We start from the raw sequence: 19,281 nt of genomic DNA, 5'->3' as shown, positions 1-19,281 counted from the left end.
CAGGAGTGTGATGGAATATTCTCCACTTGCCTGGATGAGTGCAGCTCCAACAACACTCAAGAAGCTCGACACCATCCAGGACAAAACAGCCTGCTTGATTGGCACCCCATCCACCACCCTAAACATTCACTCCCTTCACCACCGGCGCACTGTGGCTGCAGTGTGTACCATCCACAGGATGCACTGCAGCAACTCGCCAAGGCTTCTTCGACAGCACCTCCCAAACCCACGACCTCTACCACCTAGAAGGACAAGGGCTTCAGGCACATGGGAACAACATCACCTACATGTTCCCCTCCAAGTCACACACCATCCCAATTTGGAAATATAGCGTCGTTCCTTCATCGCCGCTGGGTCAAAATCCTGGAGCTCCCTTCCTAACAGCACTGTGGGAGAACCTTCACCACACGGACTGCAGTGGTTCAAGGCGGCGGCACACCACCACCTTCTCAAGGGCAATTAGGGATGGGCAATAAATGCTGGCCTTGCCAGCGACGCCCACATCCCATGAACGAATAAAAAAAATTCTTTCCTGTTTTCTAAATATGTTTCATGTCATATGGCTATAGGAATTATTGCTACACTGAGAATCATCAATACACAATCGATAACAATGCACTGTGTGACAATATAAAACTATAGCGGTAAAATGATCTCATCTCTTTCGTGGAGGCAACTTGCCATTGTTTGCAATGAATTGCTTCAGCTAACCAAATTCTTTTACATAAAATATTCCTACTTGAATACTAACCTTAGAGTTGCGAGTTACCTTAAAATTGATTATGGAGCTCCACCTTCTGGTAAAACTGCACACAATCACTCTCTACGAATGATAGAACATACAAAACTTTCTTTTCAGACATAAATGGGAATTTACTGGCCATAGTGCAGTACAATAGGCTTCTTGTCATATGTACACACTGCCATCTATTGGTATAACAGGTAACTTGCCTATATTGCACATGCAAGGAATCTTACACCACCACTCTTTCACATAGTCTGCTCTGTCCATGTGCATATATTGCACATGGACAGAGCAGACTATGTGAAAGAGTTTCAAATTATTGGGGTAGATTTTAACCCTCCCCGGTGGGAACAGTGAGGGCAAGGGGTTAAGATGGTGGGGGGATTGCGCAGCATTCCCGATGCATACCCGCCTCCCACCATCTTTTCTTATATGAAAACAGGCACAGGAGAGCCTCCATGCAGAGGGAGAGTCTAATTTACATTGGAAAGTTACGGGCGAATGATACAATTGGCATTTTAACTTCCAGATTCAGGAGGCCCACGTGGGGAGAAGCCCGACAGCTGAACCACTGCAGGAGTCGCGGAGTGGCCAGAAGACACCACGGTAAGTTTAAAAGTTTAACCTTTCTGTGGAATCGTTGTATGCCAGGAGGAGCAGGAGTGCTCCCCTGGGCCCCACAAGGATTCCGTGGGCCTCCCCAGCCCCGGCCTTGCATCACACTTCCAGCACCGCTTTCAGCTGCCAACCTCCCTCCCCAGCACTAATTTTATGCCAAGAACTGTTCCCTTGGGTCCCTGAGCTCCCGACCCAATTTTTGTTCCCACTCACCAATCCCACTCCTGCCAGGTTTTGGGCAGGAGACTGACTTTGGGGCCTTAGGTGTCCCCGCGGCACCTGAAAAACAGACACGGCACGATATAATTTCTAGTACTCCATGTTGTAATTACCCACTGAATTAACATTTTTTTCCAACTTCCCCATCCATTTTTAGTGATAATCCTCAGTCCATGTCCCCAGTCATTGATTCGCTAACCAAGGGAAACAATATTTCACTAATTACACTCTCAAAACATTTAATTTAAAAAATTTCTATTGGATTCCCTCTTAACTTCCGCTGTTCCAATGAAAAAAAACAATTTGTCAAGCCTTTTTTCATAACTGTAACCTCTCATGTCAGGTATTATTGTAATGAATCCTAGCTGTATCCTTTCCACAGCTCTAATGTCCTTCCTAGGTTTGAAAGCAATAATCCAATTGGGACCTAGTCATTTTGCATAATTTTACCACTTCCTTGTTCTTATTTAATATTTAATGCCCATATGTAGAAAAGCCAGAATCCCATTTGCCTTTTTATGGCCGTTTCTATGTGCACCCTCACCGTTAAAGATCTGCATCCCAAAATTTCTTTGTTTTTCCAGTGTTAAAAATCTTACCATTTAGGGTATATTCCCTTTCACTTTTCCCCTCAAAATGTAATACTTCAGATTTCTCTGCATAGAGCTGCATCTGATACCTATCTGCCTAAAAGAAAGAATTTGCATTGATATAATACCTTTCACAACCTCAGGTCATCCCAAAGTGCTTCACAGCCTATGAAGTACTTCTGAATTGTAGTCACTGTTGTAATGTTGGCAAACACGACAACCAATTTGCATACAGCAAAGTCCCACAATCAGCAATGAGACAAATGACCAGATAAGCTGTTTTAACACAGCTCCATTTCTCTGCCACTTATTTATCCGCAGCCAAATACTGTTTTAAGCAAATGCTAACCTACTAACAGTATTTTATTCTCAATTTCCATTCTCCTGATTTTCTGGTATTTTCAGTAAGGAAATGTACTCCTAAATTTCTAACTCATTACTCTTACAGTGGCTAGAATTCTCTTGCTCAGCAGTCTCAAACCTGCTATCAATGATTGAAAGTTGATCTAAAATGCAACTATATCTGTGGCTTTCAACATGATCTAGTTTCTTTTTGGGGGGGGGGGGGGGGTGGGGAGGGGAGAAGGAAATTGGGGGAAGGAAGGAATGAAGCTGATCTTTAAGCTCTGGCAAATTTGCAAGTTAATGAATGAAATAACCATCTGGCACTTTATAACACAAGATTCATAACCATTTCTTGTACTTAATAAGCAATTTCAAAAATAGGTTGAACTGGTTCCTTTTTAAGTCATAATTCAGTCACATACGTTGTGTGTGCACTGTTTGTAACATAATATAAAATGACCAGTGCAAATCTGATGCATTTGTCCCACTGTCTGCCAACAAATTTGTAACCGCATCTAGCAAAATTTTACCTTGCCCAGTTAGGCGGTTGTGTTAATTTTTGTACTGTATCATGTTTTATGTGAAGGTGCTCAAGTTTGCTCAACAAAGGTCAGTTTCAGTACTGTGCAGTACAGTACATGTACTCACAGCACCACCTTCCATTCCTTGCTGCTCAATTCTAGCTCCTTGAAAATGGGCAGGGCGGGGGGGGGGTGGGGGTGTTGGTCAGAGAAATAAGCAGAGATGACTAGGTCAAGTACACAAACTGTACATTTGTGAAAGTTACTCTTGGAGGTGAAGATTTCACTACTTTTATAAAAGAAAGCACTAAACATAAGATGATAGGTAGGCTTTCACAATCCCAAACTATAAATGTAGAAAATGTAACTGGCAGCCAATTAAGCAGCGTTATAACTTTAAGATCTGGAACTTTCACTATAACACTACAGCTCTTTAAATTAAAAAAAAAGAAAAACTTTTCACCAACCCATCTTGAGATTCAATAAAACTTGTATGACAATGCAGTCAAGATCATTTAATCTTATCCAAACAGTACTTGAACAGATTCATGCCATAATGTGACAGATAATTGCAAAGTTTTCATTGCATGGGGAAACTATATATAAGCTTTGACTTAAAATATCAGTAACTGTAAATTATGACCATTTTCCTAATAATTCATATACTTTTGAATGTACAAATTACAGTAGAGAATACATTTTAAAGAAACAGACAGTTGAGGAAACAATTTTATTTTACAAATAATTTTCTCAAGTTAAAGCAAGTATTTTGACACTGAAGCCAGGAAAAGAGTAAGAGATTAAATACACAAATAAGAGACTCAATGGTTGAATTTCCAGATACACTCCTATGCAGCTCCTTACAATTTGTAAAATTTATGTTCAGGTTACTGGGAAAATCGTACCTATTGCATGTACACCATCAACTAAGAGGAATTGCGTGAAACATAAGCATCATAGGTTTACTGATGATGCTCAAGACAATTAACAGTAGACTGGGGTGCACTGTGCTGAGTACAGGCCATTTTCATTGAATGCAGTAAACAAAGCACTTTCTGGGGTTGACAGGGTAATTAAAAAAGGTTTTCTGATGTGTATTCTTTGCCTGTTATTGAAATGATGACTGTATTTCACTTTCTATATTGTCAATCTGATGACTAGATCTAAATTATTAGTGCAAGTTATTTGATACAGTTAATGCATACTTTATCACAAAGGGACTGTAGTAACACTTATGCACTGGTAAGAGCAACAAAAAGAAACAAAAGCATTTAAATTTTAATTTATTCCAAATACTACAAAATAAAGTGTTGCAGAGTCTCTATATTTGCATGATTCTACGAAAGAAATTTACAGAAACTCACACCTTTAATCATATGGAGGTGCATCTTTTCATTTGGAAAGTTAATTCAGGATTCAACAATTTGACGACATTCATTAAATTAATTGTACTTCTAATAATCAAGTTTTCAACTAAAGTAAGCTGAATAAGTTTTACTTGAGGGAATACCTTCTTTTGAGGGGGACGCAACAGAAGGTACGTAAAAGCAGCTCAGAATACTGGAACTAGATCATTAGAACACCTGCTCTTCATCAAGCCAAACTAGTGTACTCGCTTCACATCATTTCATTCTTCCATAGGCAGCTCACTTGTGCTTCATTATGTTATATTCGCATGAATAGCAACTTATGACTCACTGGGAGCAGTGTAACCTCACTCACCATCCCTTTTTCCTCAGCTGCCTAACTGCACTACATTTGACATAAAAAGAAATCTATCAAAAATCTGCAAATGGGGGACTAATGGCAATGGAGCACACTGCTGTTATTCCTTCTCTGGAGTTCAAACCTCTGCTAATTGTAAGGATCTTATATGAAATAACAGAGCACATTTCATCCTACACTGGTATGCATAGGCCAAATTGGTAAAACAAGCACTAATATTTATAGTGACTTAAGAAAGAAAGAGGGAAAGAAGGAAGGGAGAAACAACATTTATACAGCACAAAGCACTTCCTATCCAGTAAAATACTTTTTGCAGAGGAGTCACAGTAACATTGGAGGTGGTCTTCTAATATTGGGATTAAAACATATTTGTTGGGGCATCTGCATTTCCAATACCTAACAGGGAGTGCTTTTTATTAGGTGTGAAGAGCTTGAAAAGTGTACCATTTTCCACCTGAGACATCCTTTCTTAAGCAAGATAAACGTAAACTTTAAAAAACAATTACTTCCATGGAGTGGCAAATAAAACAAAATTGGTACTAAAGTACTTAGTAAGATGCATCAGTAAAAAACATGATATACAAAGAACAAAAAGCCTACATCTGTCCAAAATCTTACTGGACACTTTAGTTCCCCATCTCAACTCCAAATTTCCTTTCTTGTAAATGCATGAATGCGGAACAGAAACGAGGATACATTCTGGATTATTTTCTGATGCCGTTGTAATTTTCTCAGCATTTTACCTGATCTGCGAAATTTTGGTATTCTTCTGGTAAAATCCAAGAGCGAGGATAAAACTTGTATTCATCAGGAAATAATTCCTGCATTGTTCGGACTGCTCGACTAAAATTGACTTTACGCACCATTTCCATCATGCCTTAGGAGAAAAGAAACCGCAATTAGAAAAAAAGTGTTGGAGATGACAATACAGGGTTGAGCTCGATATATTAGCTTGATACACCAAAGTACATAAATCACTATTATACTAGAAAACAAATCATGGTTTATCAAAAACAGGAGGCTTAAAAAGAAGGAAATCTTCTTGTGGAGGCAAAGGGCATGAATGAGGTACTGAATGAGTACTTTGCATCTGTCTTCACAAAATATGTTCTCTGACTATAAATGCGGTAACCTTCCACGGAATCCCACACTCGCTCACCTGACGAAGGAGAAAGCCTCCGAAAGCTTGTGATTTTCAAATAAAACAGTTGGACTATATCCTGGTGTTGTAAGATTCCTTACAATTCACAAAAGAAGAGGATGAAGTTAATGTCGCAGTAGAGAAGGAGGAAGTAGAGATGTTGGATTTTTTAAAAATTTGTTCACGGGGTGTGGGCGTCGCTGGGCACATTTATTGCCCATCCCTAATTTCGCTAGAGAAGGTGGTGATGAGCTGCCTTCGTGAACCACTGCAGTCCGAATGGTGAAGGTGCTGCTGGGTAGGGAGTTCCAGGATTTTGACCTGGCGGTGATGAAGGAACGGCGCTATATTTCCAAATTGGGATGGTGTGTGACTTGGAGGGGAACGTGTAGGTGATGTTGTTCCCATGTGCCTGAAGCCCTTGTCCTTTTAGGTGGTAGAGGTCGTGGGTTTGGGAGGTGCTGTCGAAGAAGCCTTGGCGAGTTGCTGCAGTGCATCCTGTGGATGGTACACACTGCAGCCATGGTGCACCGGTGAAGGGAGTGAATGTTTAGGGTGGTGGATGGGGTGCCAATCAAGCGGGCTGCTTTGTCCTGGATGGTGTCGAGCTTCTTGAGTGTTATTGGAGCTGCACTCATCCAGGCAAGTGGAGAATATTCCATCACACTCCTGACTTGTGCCTTGTAGATGGTGGAAAGGCTTTGGGGAGTCAGGAAGTGAGTCACTTGCCACAGAGTACCCAGCCTCTGACCTGCTCTTATAGCCACAGTATTTATGTGGCTGGTCCAGTTAAGTTTCTGGTCAATGGTGATCCCCAGGATGTTGATGGTGGGGGATTCGGCGATGGCAATGCCGCTGAATGTCAAGGGGAGGTGGTTAGACTCTCTCTTGTCGGAGGGTAAATATTATAGGATAAAAATAGATAGACAGGAGGTATTAAATAGGTTGGCATCACTCAAAGTTAACAAGTCACCCGGTCCAGATGGGATGCGTACTAGGTTGGTGTGGGAAGCAAGGGTGGTGATAGCAGAAGCTCTGACCATAATTTTCAATCCTCCTTGGATATGGGAGTGGTGCCAGAGGACTGGAGGATTGCAAATGTTACACCTCTATTCAAAAACACAGAGAGAGATCGAGAGAGAGAGAGATCGAGAGAGAGAGAGATCGAGAGAGAGAGAGATCGAGAGAGAGAGAGATCGAGAGAGAGAGAGATCGAGAGAGAGAGAGATCGAGAGAGAGAGAGAGAGATCGAGAGAGAGAGAGATCGAGAGAGAGAGAGATCGAGAGAGAGAGAGATCGAGAGAGAGAGAGATCGAGAGATCGAGAGAGATCGAGAGATCGAGATCGAGATCGAGAGAGATCGAGATCGAGAGAGATCGAGATCGAGAGAGATCGAGATCGAGAGAGAGAGAGAGAGAGATCGAGAGAGAGAGAGATCGAGAGAGAGAGAGATCGAGAGAGAGAGAGATCGAGAGAGAGAGAGATCGAGAGAGAGAGAGAGAGATCGAGATCGAGATCGAGAGAGAGAGAGATCGAGATCGAGATCGAGAGAGAGAGATCGAGAGAGATCGAGAGAGAGATCGAGATCGAGAGAGATCGAGAGAGAGATCGAGATCGAGAGAGATCGAGAGAGATCGAGATCGAGAGATCGAGATCGAGATCGAGATCGAGATCGAGATCGAGACAGATAGAAACCTGGTAACTACAGGCCAATCAGTCTAACGTCAGTGGTGGGAAAACTACTACAGACCATTGTCAAAGACAAAATTAATTCTCACTTGGAGAAGCAAGGGACAGCCAGTACAGATTTGTTAAAGGCAAATAGTGTCTGACTAACCTGAGAGTTCTTTGATGAAGTATCACAGAGGGTTGATGAAGGTAGTGCAGTAGATGTTGTATATATGGACTTTCAAAAGGCATTTGATAAAGTACCGCATAACAGACTTATTCGGAAAAAAGCACATGGGATTAAAGGGACCGTGGTAATTTGGATACATAATTGGCTAAGGGATAGGAGGCAGAGTGTAGTGGTGAAAGGAGGTTTTTCTGACTGGAGAGAAGTTATGCAGTGGGATCCCGCAGGGATTGGTATTACGGCCTTTGCTTTTCTGGCTATATATAAAATGACCTGGACTTGAGTATAGGGAGTACAATTTTGAAGTTTGCAGGTGATACAAAAATTGGCAAAGTAGTAAACAGTGAGGAGGATATTAGCAGACTTTAGGAGGACATAGACAGACTGGTGAAATGGGCAGACACATGGCAGATGCAATTTAATGTGGATAAGTGTGAAGTGATGCACTTTGGGAGGAACAACATGGAGAGGCAGTATAATCCAAATGGTACTATTTTGAGGAGGGTACAAGAGCAGAGGGACCTGGGGGTGCAGATTCACAAATCTTTGAAGGTGGCAGGGCAAGTTGATAAGGTGGTTAAGAAAGCGTATGGGATATTTGGCTTTGTAAATAGGGGCACTGAATACAAAAACAAGGAAGTCATGCTAAACCTTTACAAATCACTAGTTGGGCCTCAGCTGGAGTATTGTGTACAATTCTGGGCACCATACTTTAGGAAGAATGTCAAGGCCTTGGAGAGGGTACAGAGGAGGTTTACCAGGATGAGGAACTTCAGTTATGTGGAGAGATTGGAGAAGCTGAGATTGGTCTCTTCAGAACAGAGAAGGTTAAGGGGAGACCTGATAGAGGTATTCAAAATTATGAGGGGTTCTGATAGAGCAACTAGGGAGAAACGGTTTCCTCTGGCAAGTGAGTTGGTAACCAGAGGTCATAGATTTAAAATAATTGGCAAAAGAACTAGAGGGGAAATGAGGAGAAATTATTTCACACAGAGGGTTGTTAAGATCTGGAACGCACTACCTGAAAGGGTGGTGGAAGCAGATTCCATAGCAACTTTCAAAAGGCAACTGGACATGTACTTGAAGAGGATTAATTTGCAGGGTTATGGGGAAAAAGCTGGAGTGTGGGATTAAATTGGACAGCTCTTTCAAAGAGCCGGCACAAGCTGGACAGGCTGAATGGCCTCCTTCTGCGCTGTAAGATTCTATTCTATGATTCTATGTACATCGCATCCAAAAACGGAGCTCATCATTCAAAAATGGTGCTATTGAGCATTTTACCATTTAAAAATCTAGATCCACAGCATATGCTAAGGTATTATTTACAGTCATTGAGTTTTCACACATGTTCTTAACATTTCTACAAAACCAAAACTATGAAGCTTTTTTTTAAAAAACATACGGCTCGTTTCTCAGTTTTACAGGAGCAAAAATTAAACTTAGAAATAGAAGTGATCCGTCGTAATATATTTGTTGGAAAACTTACAAGGTAGTAAAACAGCCAGAAGTGGCAGGCAGCAGTTGGATGTGGCATGCAAGGGTATGACAATGTGTTTCTCTCTGGCATGTTGTGGGGGGGGGGGGGAAATCAGAATGTCTATACAATAGTTAGAACCCTTCGGCACTTACTGGCAAGCAGTCATTCAGAAAGGGGCTGGGGGTGGGGAGAGGAAAAGAGAGTCTGGAAAAATTTCGACTGCATCAGCAAAAGTGAGCTCATGATCTTCTCTGCTGTTATTCCTTCTTTGGAGTTTCAATCTCTGCTAATTGTAAGGATCTTGTATGAAATAACTTTGGTCACATTTCATCCTAAACCGGTACGCACAGACTAAATTGGGAAAACTAGCACTAATATTCACAGTGGCTTAAGAAAGAAGAAAGAACATTTATATAGCACCTATCAGCTTGCCTACTCATCCAAGGCACCTTTATTGGAAGTCACTAACTCCACATGACTTGCGTGCAGCAATAAGTAGGAGCTGCAACGAATAGTTGCAAAAAATCCATCACTAGGCTTCACAGGAAGAAAATAAAATATTGCTACTCACTCAAAAAGAAATATTGCTAGTTAGAATGTTCTTTTTCATTTTTTTTTCATTCTTGCAAGCAACCTATTAATCCCTGTCCTTGCTGACCCATCAGTCTGATCCTCAGGCTTCACTACAAACACTCATCAATGCATCATTAGCCATTATAAAACATAGTTCAAAACACCACAAGATTGCCAGTTTTGAACTCGTTATGCAGCATTCCATCAACTAAATGAGAGCTGACACTAACTTGCAAAGGCAGCTAAAAGTAAATCACATTATTTCCTACTCAGATTCATTCTCAAAACTCAATAGCTCCTTACCTTCACCCTACAACTTTAAACCCCAAACTTGGTATCAACTAATCACCAGTTCATGATTTTCCTCAACTTCTACCTCACTCTTTTCAATCTGTGGTGTCAGTGATGTTCATGGGAGTGCGGTAGTGTAGTGGTTATGTTACTGCACTAGTAATCCAGAGGCCTAGATTATTAATCCAGAGAATGCAAGTTCAAATTCTACCATGGCAGTTTAAGAATTTGAATTCAGTTTAAAAAAAAATCTGGAAATAAAAAGCTCAGTGAACACAGATGGTCATAAAATCCCAACTGGTTCACTAATGTCCTTTATGGAAGGAAACATGCCGTCCTTACCCAGTCTGGCCTATACATAGTCCACTCTTAACTGCCCTCTGAAGTGGCCTAGCAAGTCACTCAGTTGTATCAAATCGCTACTGCAGTGGTTCAACTTCTGGGCAATAAATATTGACCTTCATAGCAACACCAACATCTCAAGAATGAAGAAAAAAAACTATGGGCCTTCGTCTTCACCTAGTTCCAACCGTATTCAAATTCAGGACTTTTTCGTTGGGAATCAATATTTGTAGCACAAGTAGTTGATTATAAGTAAAATGATGCTATCAAGCAGTAATTTCAATGCGTTCTTCATTTGTCCAGATGTTATTTCTGAAATAAAGCTCTATTTGCAAGAAGATAAAAACAGCAAATTATCTGGCAACTTTCAAATTTGAAAAGGGACACTTATTGGAAATTTAATTAATTAGAAAGCTATTCGAGTTCAAAACTGTCAACCTAGTACAGGAAATGAAATACTTTTGGAACTATGCAACTAATATTGCTAGAAGCATAAATAATTAATTAATTACTGGGACTGCATCATGTGCTGTTCTGAAATAGACAGAAATTTGAATCAATCATTAGGATTGAATTGTATGGTAACTCTAGACTGGTAGTATTATACTTATTGCAGAACAGTAAGATCTTGCAGAATTTTATTTTCAATTTTGGTAGTTTATTCAATGCATAGTATCAACTTTGGCTCAATGGTAGCACTCTCGCCTCGGAGTCAGAAGATTGTGGGTTCCAGTCCCACTCTAGACACTTGAGCACATAAATCTAGCCTAGCACTTCAATGCAGTACTGAGGGAATGCTACAGTGTCAGAGGTTCCATCCTTCAGATGAGTTGTTCAACCATGATTCCATCTACCCCCTCAGATGGATGTTAAAGATCTCACGGCACTATTTGAAGAAGAGCATGGGAGTTCTCCTGGTATCCTGGCCAGTATTTATCTCTCAACCAACATCAGTAAAACAGATTATCTGGTCATTATCACATTGCTGTTTGTGAGACCTTGCTGTGTGTAAATTGGCTGCTACGATGCCTACATTACAACGGTGACTACATTTCAAAAGTATTTCATTGGTTGTGAAGGGCTTTAGGTCATCCTGAGGTTGTGAAAAGCACTATATATAATGCAAGTCTTTTTTTTGTTTGCTTAGGATTTTCCTTACAGAAGAGTGAGAAAACTGACAACAATAGGTGAATTAAACCCTATCCACCGGCTTTTAAAACCCAAGTTTGATGTCACTCTTTCCTTGATTTATCACACCTCCTGCCTGCTGACAGCCAAGCACCCCACAGGCTACTATTATAGGGCACAGAATATTAATACAACTGTTCTACCAGGTCAAACAGAGGCCTTCTTAAAATTAAAGCACATAACTTCTCTAAATATTCATAACATCTGATACCCTGTTCATGCTCAGACACACCAGTGATGTGGCTCCAAATGTCAGCACTCTCATCTCTCAGTCAAAGGTTTACGATCCAGGCCCCATACCATGACTTGGATGCACAGTCTAAGCTGTCACTCTAGTGTAAGTGAGGAAGTGCTGCATTGTCGAAGGTGAGGGCAACACTCCATCTTTTAGAATCATTTCCCACATCCCCTTTGGTCTCTTGCATCACAACTCATCCATGGCTAGGTGAGTTGCTCCAAGAGCACTCACTGGGAGATGCATATAAATGACCCAGGAACAACTTCACTCTTTCTCTGTGGGAAAACACCTAGCCTCACTCGACACTTCACCACTGTAACATGGCCAATGTCTGGAATTTTTAAGAGGGGGAACTGCAACTTGTCCTGCCAATTCTGACATAACACAATTGACATTCTAATGCACTGCAGAATCACAACACCCACCTTATTTTCTACATTTTCATCATTCCTCTCCTGAAGGTACCTTACTGGGGCTCTGTTCCGCAGATGCCAGCAACTTCCGATACCTGACCCAAATGATTAACTTTTATGGCTAAGCCTAGACGAAGTATGTTGACAAGCTATTCTTTTGCGTAGAACATCACAGCCAGGCCACACCCAACGTCAATACAGATGCACTTTTCAGCAAGGATTACTGAATGGTGGTCAGGAGCAGGAATCCTGGCTGATTTACCTTCCCTAACCTAAATGGGCAATGAGGCCAACTGCAGCACTCCTATTAGTGTCCAGGCCTATTTCAGCTAACTCTTCATGACCAGGGAAATCAAACTTGGGATCTTCCTAATCTATATAATTCAGCAACACGCCAAACAATATATTCTCGGGGGGGGGGGGGGGGGAGGGTGTAGGTCCAAACCCAGCTGTCCTAAATTCACATTAATATAATGGCAAGCAGAAGCAGACTCATCCAATTACTTTGCAACAATTCAGTTTCTGTTTACCACTACAAGCAAGATATGCAAAGCCAACAGTTTCTACCTTACTGGATAACGATGCTGTGCAAGCCAGCTGGAGTATCCACCCAAAACCTGTCCTCCTGTTTTTAATACAGTAAAACTGCATCTTTGCTACTGGTTATTACAACGACAACACTCTAGTAGCTGGAGGGGGGCACTGAGTGCGGTATATGTTTTGGGAAGCAGGGAGGTTACAGAAGAAAATTGATACCATGAGGGTTAAACAGTGCATCTTGTAGCATCTCTTTCAAGAAAGGTCTGGTGACGGCTTTCCTTCAAGGCAAAGTGTCTGGGGACTGCAAGGCTTTAATCGACCAAAGAACTTTAGTGTCATAAACAGTAGAATGTCATCCAAAACCGTTTATGGGATGGCTATTTTGAGACTCATGGTCCAGGTATGTCATTTGATATACTATGTAATATGACAAGTCTGATCCGCCACTGACCGAAATAGCCAGCGCTCTTAATGTGTTATAAGCAGTGCCTTTGTAATTGACTTCAATGGAAATGGCAAATGGTTAGCGCCAATCAGTGCATAGAGATCACACAGACATTATGAATAATAGAAGATATATTTTGGTTTACACAATACCCATGTGATATTAGTTCTATGACACACCAAGCCAGGTTTCATGGTTTCTACCACAGAACAACTAGGTCAAAGTATATATTATAAAGAGGCAGAATTGAGAGAACATGCCAGGGATCTGAAATAATGGAAATCATGTTAATTTACATATAGAGCACCTTGCATTTTGAATTTCTGTAGGACAACTTTATTGAATAATGATGGTTAACAACTTAAGGAAGATTTTAGTATCACTGATCAGATAAAACACAAAAGGCACAAAGTTTATGTCACCAGATTAATTTGCCAGTTAAAGAAATATTTTCTGTACAGTATAGTAACATTTACTGCATCTATCATACAACCATAAACAAAAAGGCAGTGAGGAGTTAGCTCTTTTCATGCACAAAAATAATGGCCCAGAATTTGCAGGAGCCAGGCATCTCGCTGTAAGCACCGTGAGTTGGATTTTTTTCCTTACCCTTCAGCTCCAATTAATTTTGCGCCGCAAATTGCTGGAAGTGCGAATTGATAACGGGGCATCTGGGACCTTGGTGAACGATGGGACCAATAGTTTATCTCATTAACCAGTGAAATTTAAGGATAGAGAAAGAAACAGATTAAGCGATGAAGAAGGAAATAGGGTGAATTAGTCAAATTAGATACAGAAAGAGAAATAAAGAGGGAAAGAGAGATTGGACTGAGAGAGAGAGGAAAGGGAGACAGCAAGGAAAAGAAAAAAAAAAATTGTAAAATTTTAAATTTTAAATTCTTCTAGGAACAATTTGCTACCTCCAGTTTCAATTGTTTCCTTCTGGGCCTCCGAGGATGAGTGGCATTGCAGGAACATAAACCTAGTCATTAAAAAGGGACCTTATGTTGTGAAACACCAGCCCTGACATTCTGCGGCGAGTTTAATTTGTATTTACAACGCAAATCCAGCAATTTCTTGAAACTCATGGGGAAATTGATAGCAAGATCCTGTTTTTGCGAGGCTAACAGCACAAATTGTCCAGCAATTTGTGACGATTTGCAACTCAGGGCATATCTCTTCCTTGCCAGAAATGACTGTTTTTTTTTAAAAACGTGCAAATACCGGTGTGTGCCTTTAATTCACCGTTATTTTGCCAGCAAATTCTGGCCCAATATGGAGATTAAAAGATGCAGCTACATGACATAAAAACAAAATGTAAAATCACATTTAAATTTGTGTTGTTTACCCCTGTAGTAATTTGGATTGATTAGGGCTCTTTATCATGTGACTGCACCAGATGATACTGGGAAGGGTCCAAAGCTTCTATCAAATCTGGTGCCTATAACGTGCAGATTTACTGTATCATGAAATATCCAAATATAACTCTCCACTCATGAACAATGAATAAAAGGGGAAACTATTGGACTTAATGCTGTGTCCTTCATAGAACAATAATTTATGCAGAAGCTGGGTTTACAAAAGACAGTTTAGGCTTCTTCCTTGTTGAAGGTCAATGTATAGTAACACTCATTGTACTTTGTTTATCTTTACACCAATCAGTAGAAAAAAATATTGACTTAATTCAGCTAAAGCTACTAATTAGAAATGCACAATGCTGCTAATGAATAACGGAGTATTTATTTAGCCTCCTTAAAATGCCTGCTGAAAGCTATTTTTATACCATAATCAAGACTGTTAATTTTTTATTTTTTTCCCCCATTCAGGTTGTATTACTATACTACTCTCCTTCTGGAATTCCCTCCCTAAACCACTCTGCCCCTCTCTCCTCCTTTAAGATGCTCCTTAAAACCTTCCTCTCTGACCAAGCTTTTGTCACCTGTCCTAATATCTCCTTATGTGGCTCGGTGTCAAATTTTGTCTGTTAACGCTCCTGTGAAGTGCCTTGGGAAATTATACTACATAAAAGGCACTATATAAATGCAAGTTGTAGCTAATAAGTCACCACTGATCTATATTAAAGCTTAATTGCAAAATCATATTGAAGATATACAAATTCCAAGTCCAAAACCATTGATTTTTACAAATGTGCAATATTAGTTGACATCAATTCTCCAAAAAAAATCTGCTACAGTTCACAGTTTTCAGACCTTAAATTGTTCTAAACAATTTTCCATTATACGATGCATGAATCCATCCACTGAATTTAAGTACTACAAAGCCCTACAATATACTTCAACTGTCTCTAGATGCCTTTATCATACAAGTTCCATAGTATAGAGCATAGTTAATGATCCAGTATATTTAGAAGCATACAGTATTTGATCTATTAAAGATCTTAGTATGTACGACATGAAGGTTTGCTTACCTAACAACAGTAATACTGTCTATGTTTCAAATTTAGCATAAAAGGCTGAGATCTGCTGAGATCAAATCCAATTTAACATTATCTAACAAAAATCAATGACAAAACCACAAGATCCTACATTTACCATAAAAATTGAAATAATTTGCTTTCAGATTTTTTTTTTAAAAAAGGCTTCCCCCGATAACGCTGTTACTAAAGTGGTTGTTGTGCAGTATTCATTTACTTGATTACAAGCTACTGCCAGGTACGAATTTCAGTCAAATTTATTGCCAAATTAGAGGATGCACATTTAGAACCTGTCAGGTACCATGTTTATTCAGTTGATGGAACCGAGTGAATGTGCTTCTCTGTTGTCTGCAGAATGCAACTGATTGAGGTTAACCAGTCTGGGTTGTGGGGGTTGGAGGGTTGGAATGGCTCAGAATTTCCTGGAGATTTGCACCATCGTTTTAAACTGTAAAAGGCATGAGTGAGTTACGCCAATATTTACACCATGCCATAATTTCCTGGGACTTTTGCATCACTCCAATATACTTGCCGAAACGCTGCTAAATTGATCATAGCTTCAACACCTAGTCAAGTCAATGCTAATCGCAAATTACCTAGATTTATACCAGTTTTCTCGCTTCAGCCACTTTATCACAAAAATAACAGTGCAGGCGAACTAATTTAAATTCACAAATTCAAAATAATTGATTAAAATAAAACTAAATTTCTGCTCTTTCTTTATATTTTTAATTCTTAGCTAAAACACTTTCTGCCATTCCATGTTAGGTTTAGTGTATATTCTCTGCATGTTATAGGGCACTGAAGTGACTGCATATTCCACTGATGAAAGAGAGAGTGGGGGAGAAATTAGTTGATGTCCCTTTCGCGTCTAAATGGTTGGCGTGCTCACAGCACACACCAGAGGTCGGAGGTCTGAAGCATGTTCGAAATTGGGCCTCTGGCCTTAACTGAACAATTCTGGCAAGCTGTGGGAACCCGTCGGGCCTCCCGAGGCAGCTCGCTGATTACCTCTGGACCAATTTGGGCAATAAAAAAAAAATCTGCATCTTAGAATGTTCCTAAAAACTGAATACAGCAGCTGAGTGTCAATAACTCAAACAATTTTCTGCAAGTAATCAAGTTCAGCATCACAAGAGGATTTGAAATGCAGAATTTTATGACTCAGTTCATGCCAATATTGATCTGCTTAATTAGTTCATTGATGCAGATGGGGTATGCCACTGGCTGTGCAGCTTCTGAGGTCCCTAATTTGCCATTATGCTCGCTGCAACATAGTCCAGGAAATTTTGGAATAAATTCATAATTGGAAGATCAGGGCACAAAATGGCATTTTGTGTAAGCAGATCACGCTGTACCAGGAAATTGATGTCATAGACATTCACTCAATTGCCCTTGGGGAGTCTGGCAGAAATTTAAGTTTTATCTTCCTGAAATTTTTGGCTTTGGCTGGTCACCTCCCTCAGAATAGTTTGTGTAAACAAATTGCACATGGGAAGATTGGGCTTTATGGGAAAATGGTCTCTCTTTCCATACTAATGCTTTTAAATTGTGCAGCTCTGCTATAAAAAGTGTTGGAAAAGATAGAGCAGAAGAAGTGGTAAGCTTGATAAAACAATCACAATAATTGAATTTGCACAAGTTCACCCCTAAAACAGATTTGCCACTACTGATTGAATATTGAGGACTAATGGGAAGCATGTTCAATCAGGGTCAAAATGGGTGCATGAAGTATCTCATTTTCTCACTTCAGCTCTTTGCTACTTATAAAAGCTCAGAAGTGCTGCTATTATAACTACAGAATTGCCAAATCTATTTAAATGTAGAAACAACAGCAAAGCAAAGAAAATCTCAGGATTAAACAAATTAAAATGTAATTATTCAAAACAATATGTACAAATTAACTGAAACGAACTGTTCAAGTGTATGCAATGGGGGAGGAGGTAATTTAAATGACCTTAAGCAGTTGACAATATAATGGGATCGAAATTTTAAAAGTCTACACAAATACAAAATATTTCCCCTTGAAATATTTAGAGTATATTTGGATAAATATTGACAGAGTAAAACATTGTGGATTGAATTTTTTAAAAATATGTCCAGGGGCTCAAAAAGGCAAAAGGCACACAAACACCAGACACCTCCCAATGGCACTGCACACAGGGAGTCAACACCAAGTGCAGTATGGGGTCAAGCAGGGTTAGAGTGCAGGGGGATAGCTAGATCCAGATTGGGGGGAGGGGGAGAAAACAACAGGTGGGGAAAACAGCAGAAGAGAGGGGAAGGAGGAAGGGGAGGTTGGATGGGGGAGCAGAGGACGTACCACCCCCAGGGTAGGAGGAAAGGAAGGAAACAGCAAAGACTTGTAGTAGGGGGGTGGGGGGAGCGCTGTCTGGAATATCATCTCAGCAGAGGGTGCGTAACTCCATCAGGACCTGATTTTGATCTCAGCAGGGTGGGGAGAAATAACAGCAGATGATGATCATGTGAAGAGCTAACAGCAGCACCTAACAAGGAAGGAGAAGCAAGGTCCAAGGTACGGGGGCAAGGGGTGGGGGGGCGAGGGGTGGGGGGGCGGAGTACAGGCACAAAACCTCAACACACATTGAAGCAAAAATATGTATTAACAACTCTGGTTGTGGTTGGAAGCATTCAATGACAGCACTCAGTAAGCGTTGCTGGCAAAAAGTCTGTAATTTTGTTATTTCTGGAACTGCACGATGCACTCTCAGAAAGGGAGCCAGTCACATATTGTTAGTTCACAAACATAACACAAACAAGATTTAATTACATTGGATAGGCACAACTGGACCCTTAGACTTGATTTTCCTAAAGAAAGCCCCGACATGGTAGATTTCAACGCAATTTGAAAGGGAATGTTGCCACCCACTCAATTTTAATACATAAAAATCGGTAAGGTTTGGGGGCTGTAACCAAACAAAATTGGGAAAAAAAGGAGAGCATTTAAGTAGGATCATGCCTAGTACAGGCTGAATTAGTTAAATTGAAAAAGAGGACATTATTTTGGCAAGAAACCTGGAACCACCACTCTAACCCTATGTGTTTGAATTCATCATTGATAAAATATTCTATGCCGCACTAAGTTAAGTAATAGTCTAATTATGGAATTGCAAGGTAATATGCAGAGGATACATTCACTTTGAATCCAACTTAACATTTCCATGTAAATTTGTGCATTGAAAGAGCATGCAATGCATACCATATTATTTGTTTCATACTAGCAGATTTCTTATAACACACACTCTCCTCCGGTGTTGACATTGACATACCAGATGGTCAACGATTAGCAACATGAACAATGAGAGATGGCTGAATATGGCATCAGTTGAATCTCTGCAAGAAAAAAAATCTTCTCCCTATTTTGTGATGCTTTTTTACAATCAATTGATATCACAAGCCACTGACAGCCAGAAGTTAATCTTTTCTGTCCTGACATTCATCAGTTTATATTTAGTGAACTAGCAAAGAGATTCCACCAGTAATCAGAACATTATATGCAGCAATAAACTAATAATCAGTTGATAAGCAGTCCTCTGTTCCTCATTGAATAAGGAAGTTAT

At 40.2% G+C, this 19,281-nt stretch overlaps 1 protein-coding gene across 1 annotated transcript in view; it reads right to left on the bottom strand.

Moving 5' to 3' along the window:
- ttll11 (tubulin tyrosine ligase-like family, member 11) overlaps positions 1-19,281 on the bottom strand; it is a 147,946-nt gene that overhangs the window by 124,420 nt on the left and 4,245 nt on the right. The window contains exon 3 of the mRNA XM_067969752.1: positions 5,507-5,640. Within this exon, the coding sequence (XP_067825853.1) occupies positions 5,507-5,640 (134 nt within the window). The remainder of the gene's footprint in view (positions 1-5,506; positions 5,641-19,281) is intronic.

This window comes from Heptranchias perlo, chromosome 31 (assembly GCF_035084215.1).
Source record: "Heptranchias perlo isolate sHepPer1 chromosome 31, sHepPer1.hap1, whole genome shotgun sequence".
In the NCBI taxonomy this organism is placed as follows: Eukaryota; Metazoa; Chordata; class Chondrichthyes; order Hexanchiformes; family Hexanchidae; genus Heptranchias; species Heptranchias perlo.
Note: the sequence above shows the minus strand (reverse complement) of the source record. Positions and strands in the feature narration are given on the sequence as shown.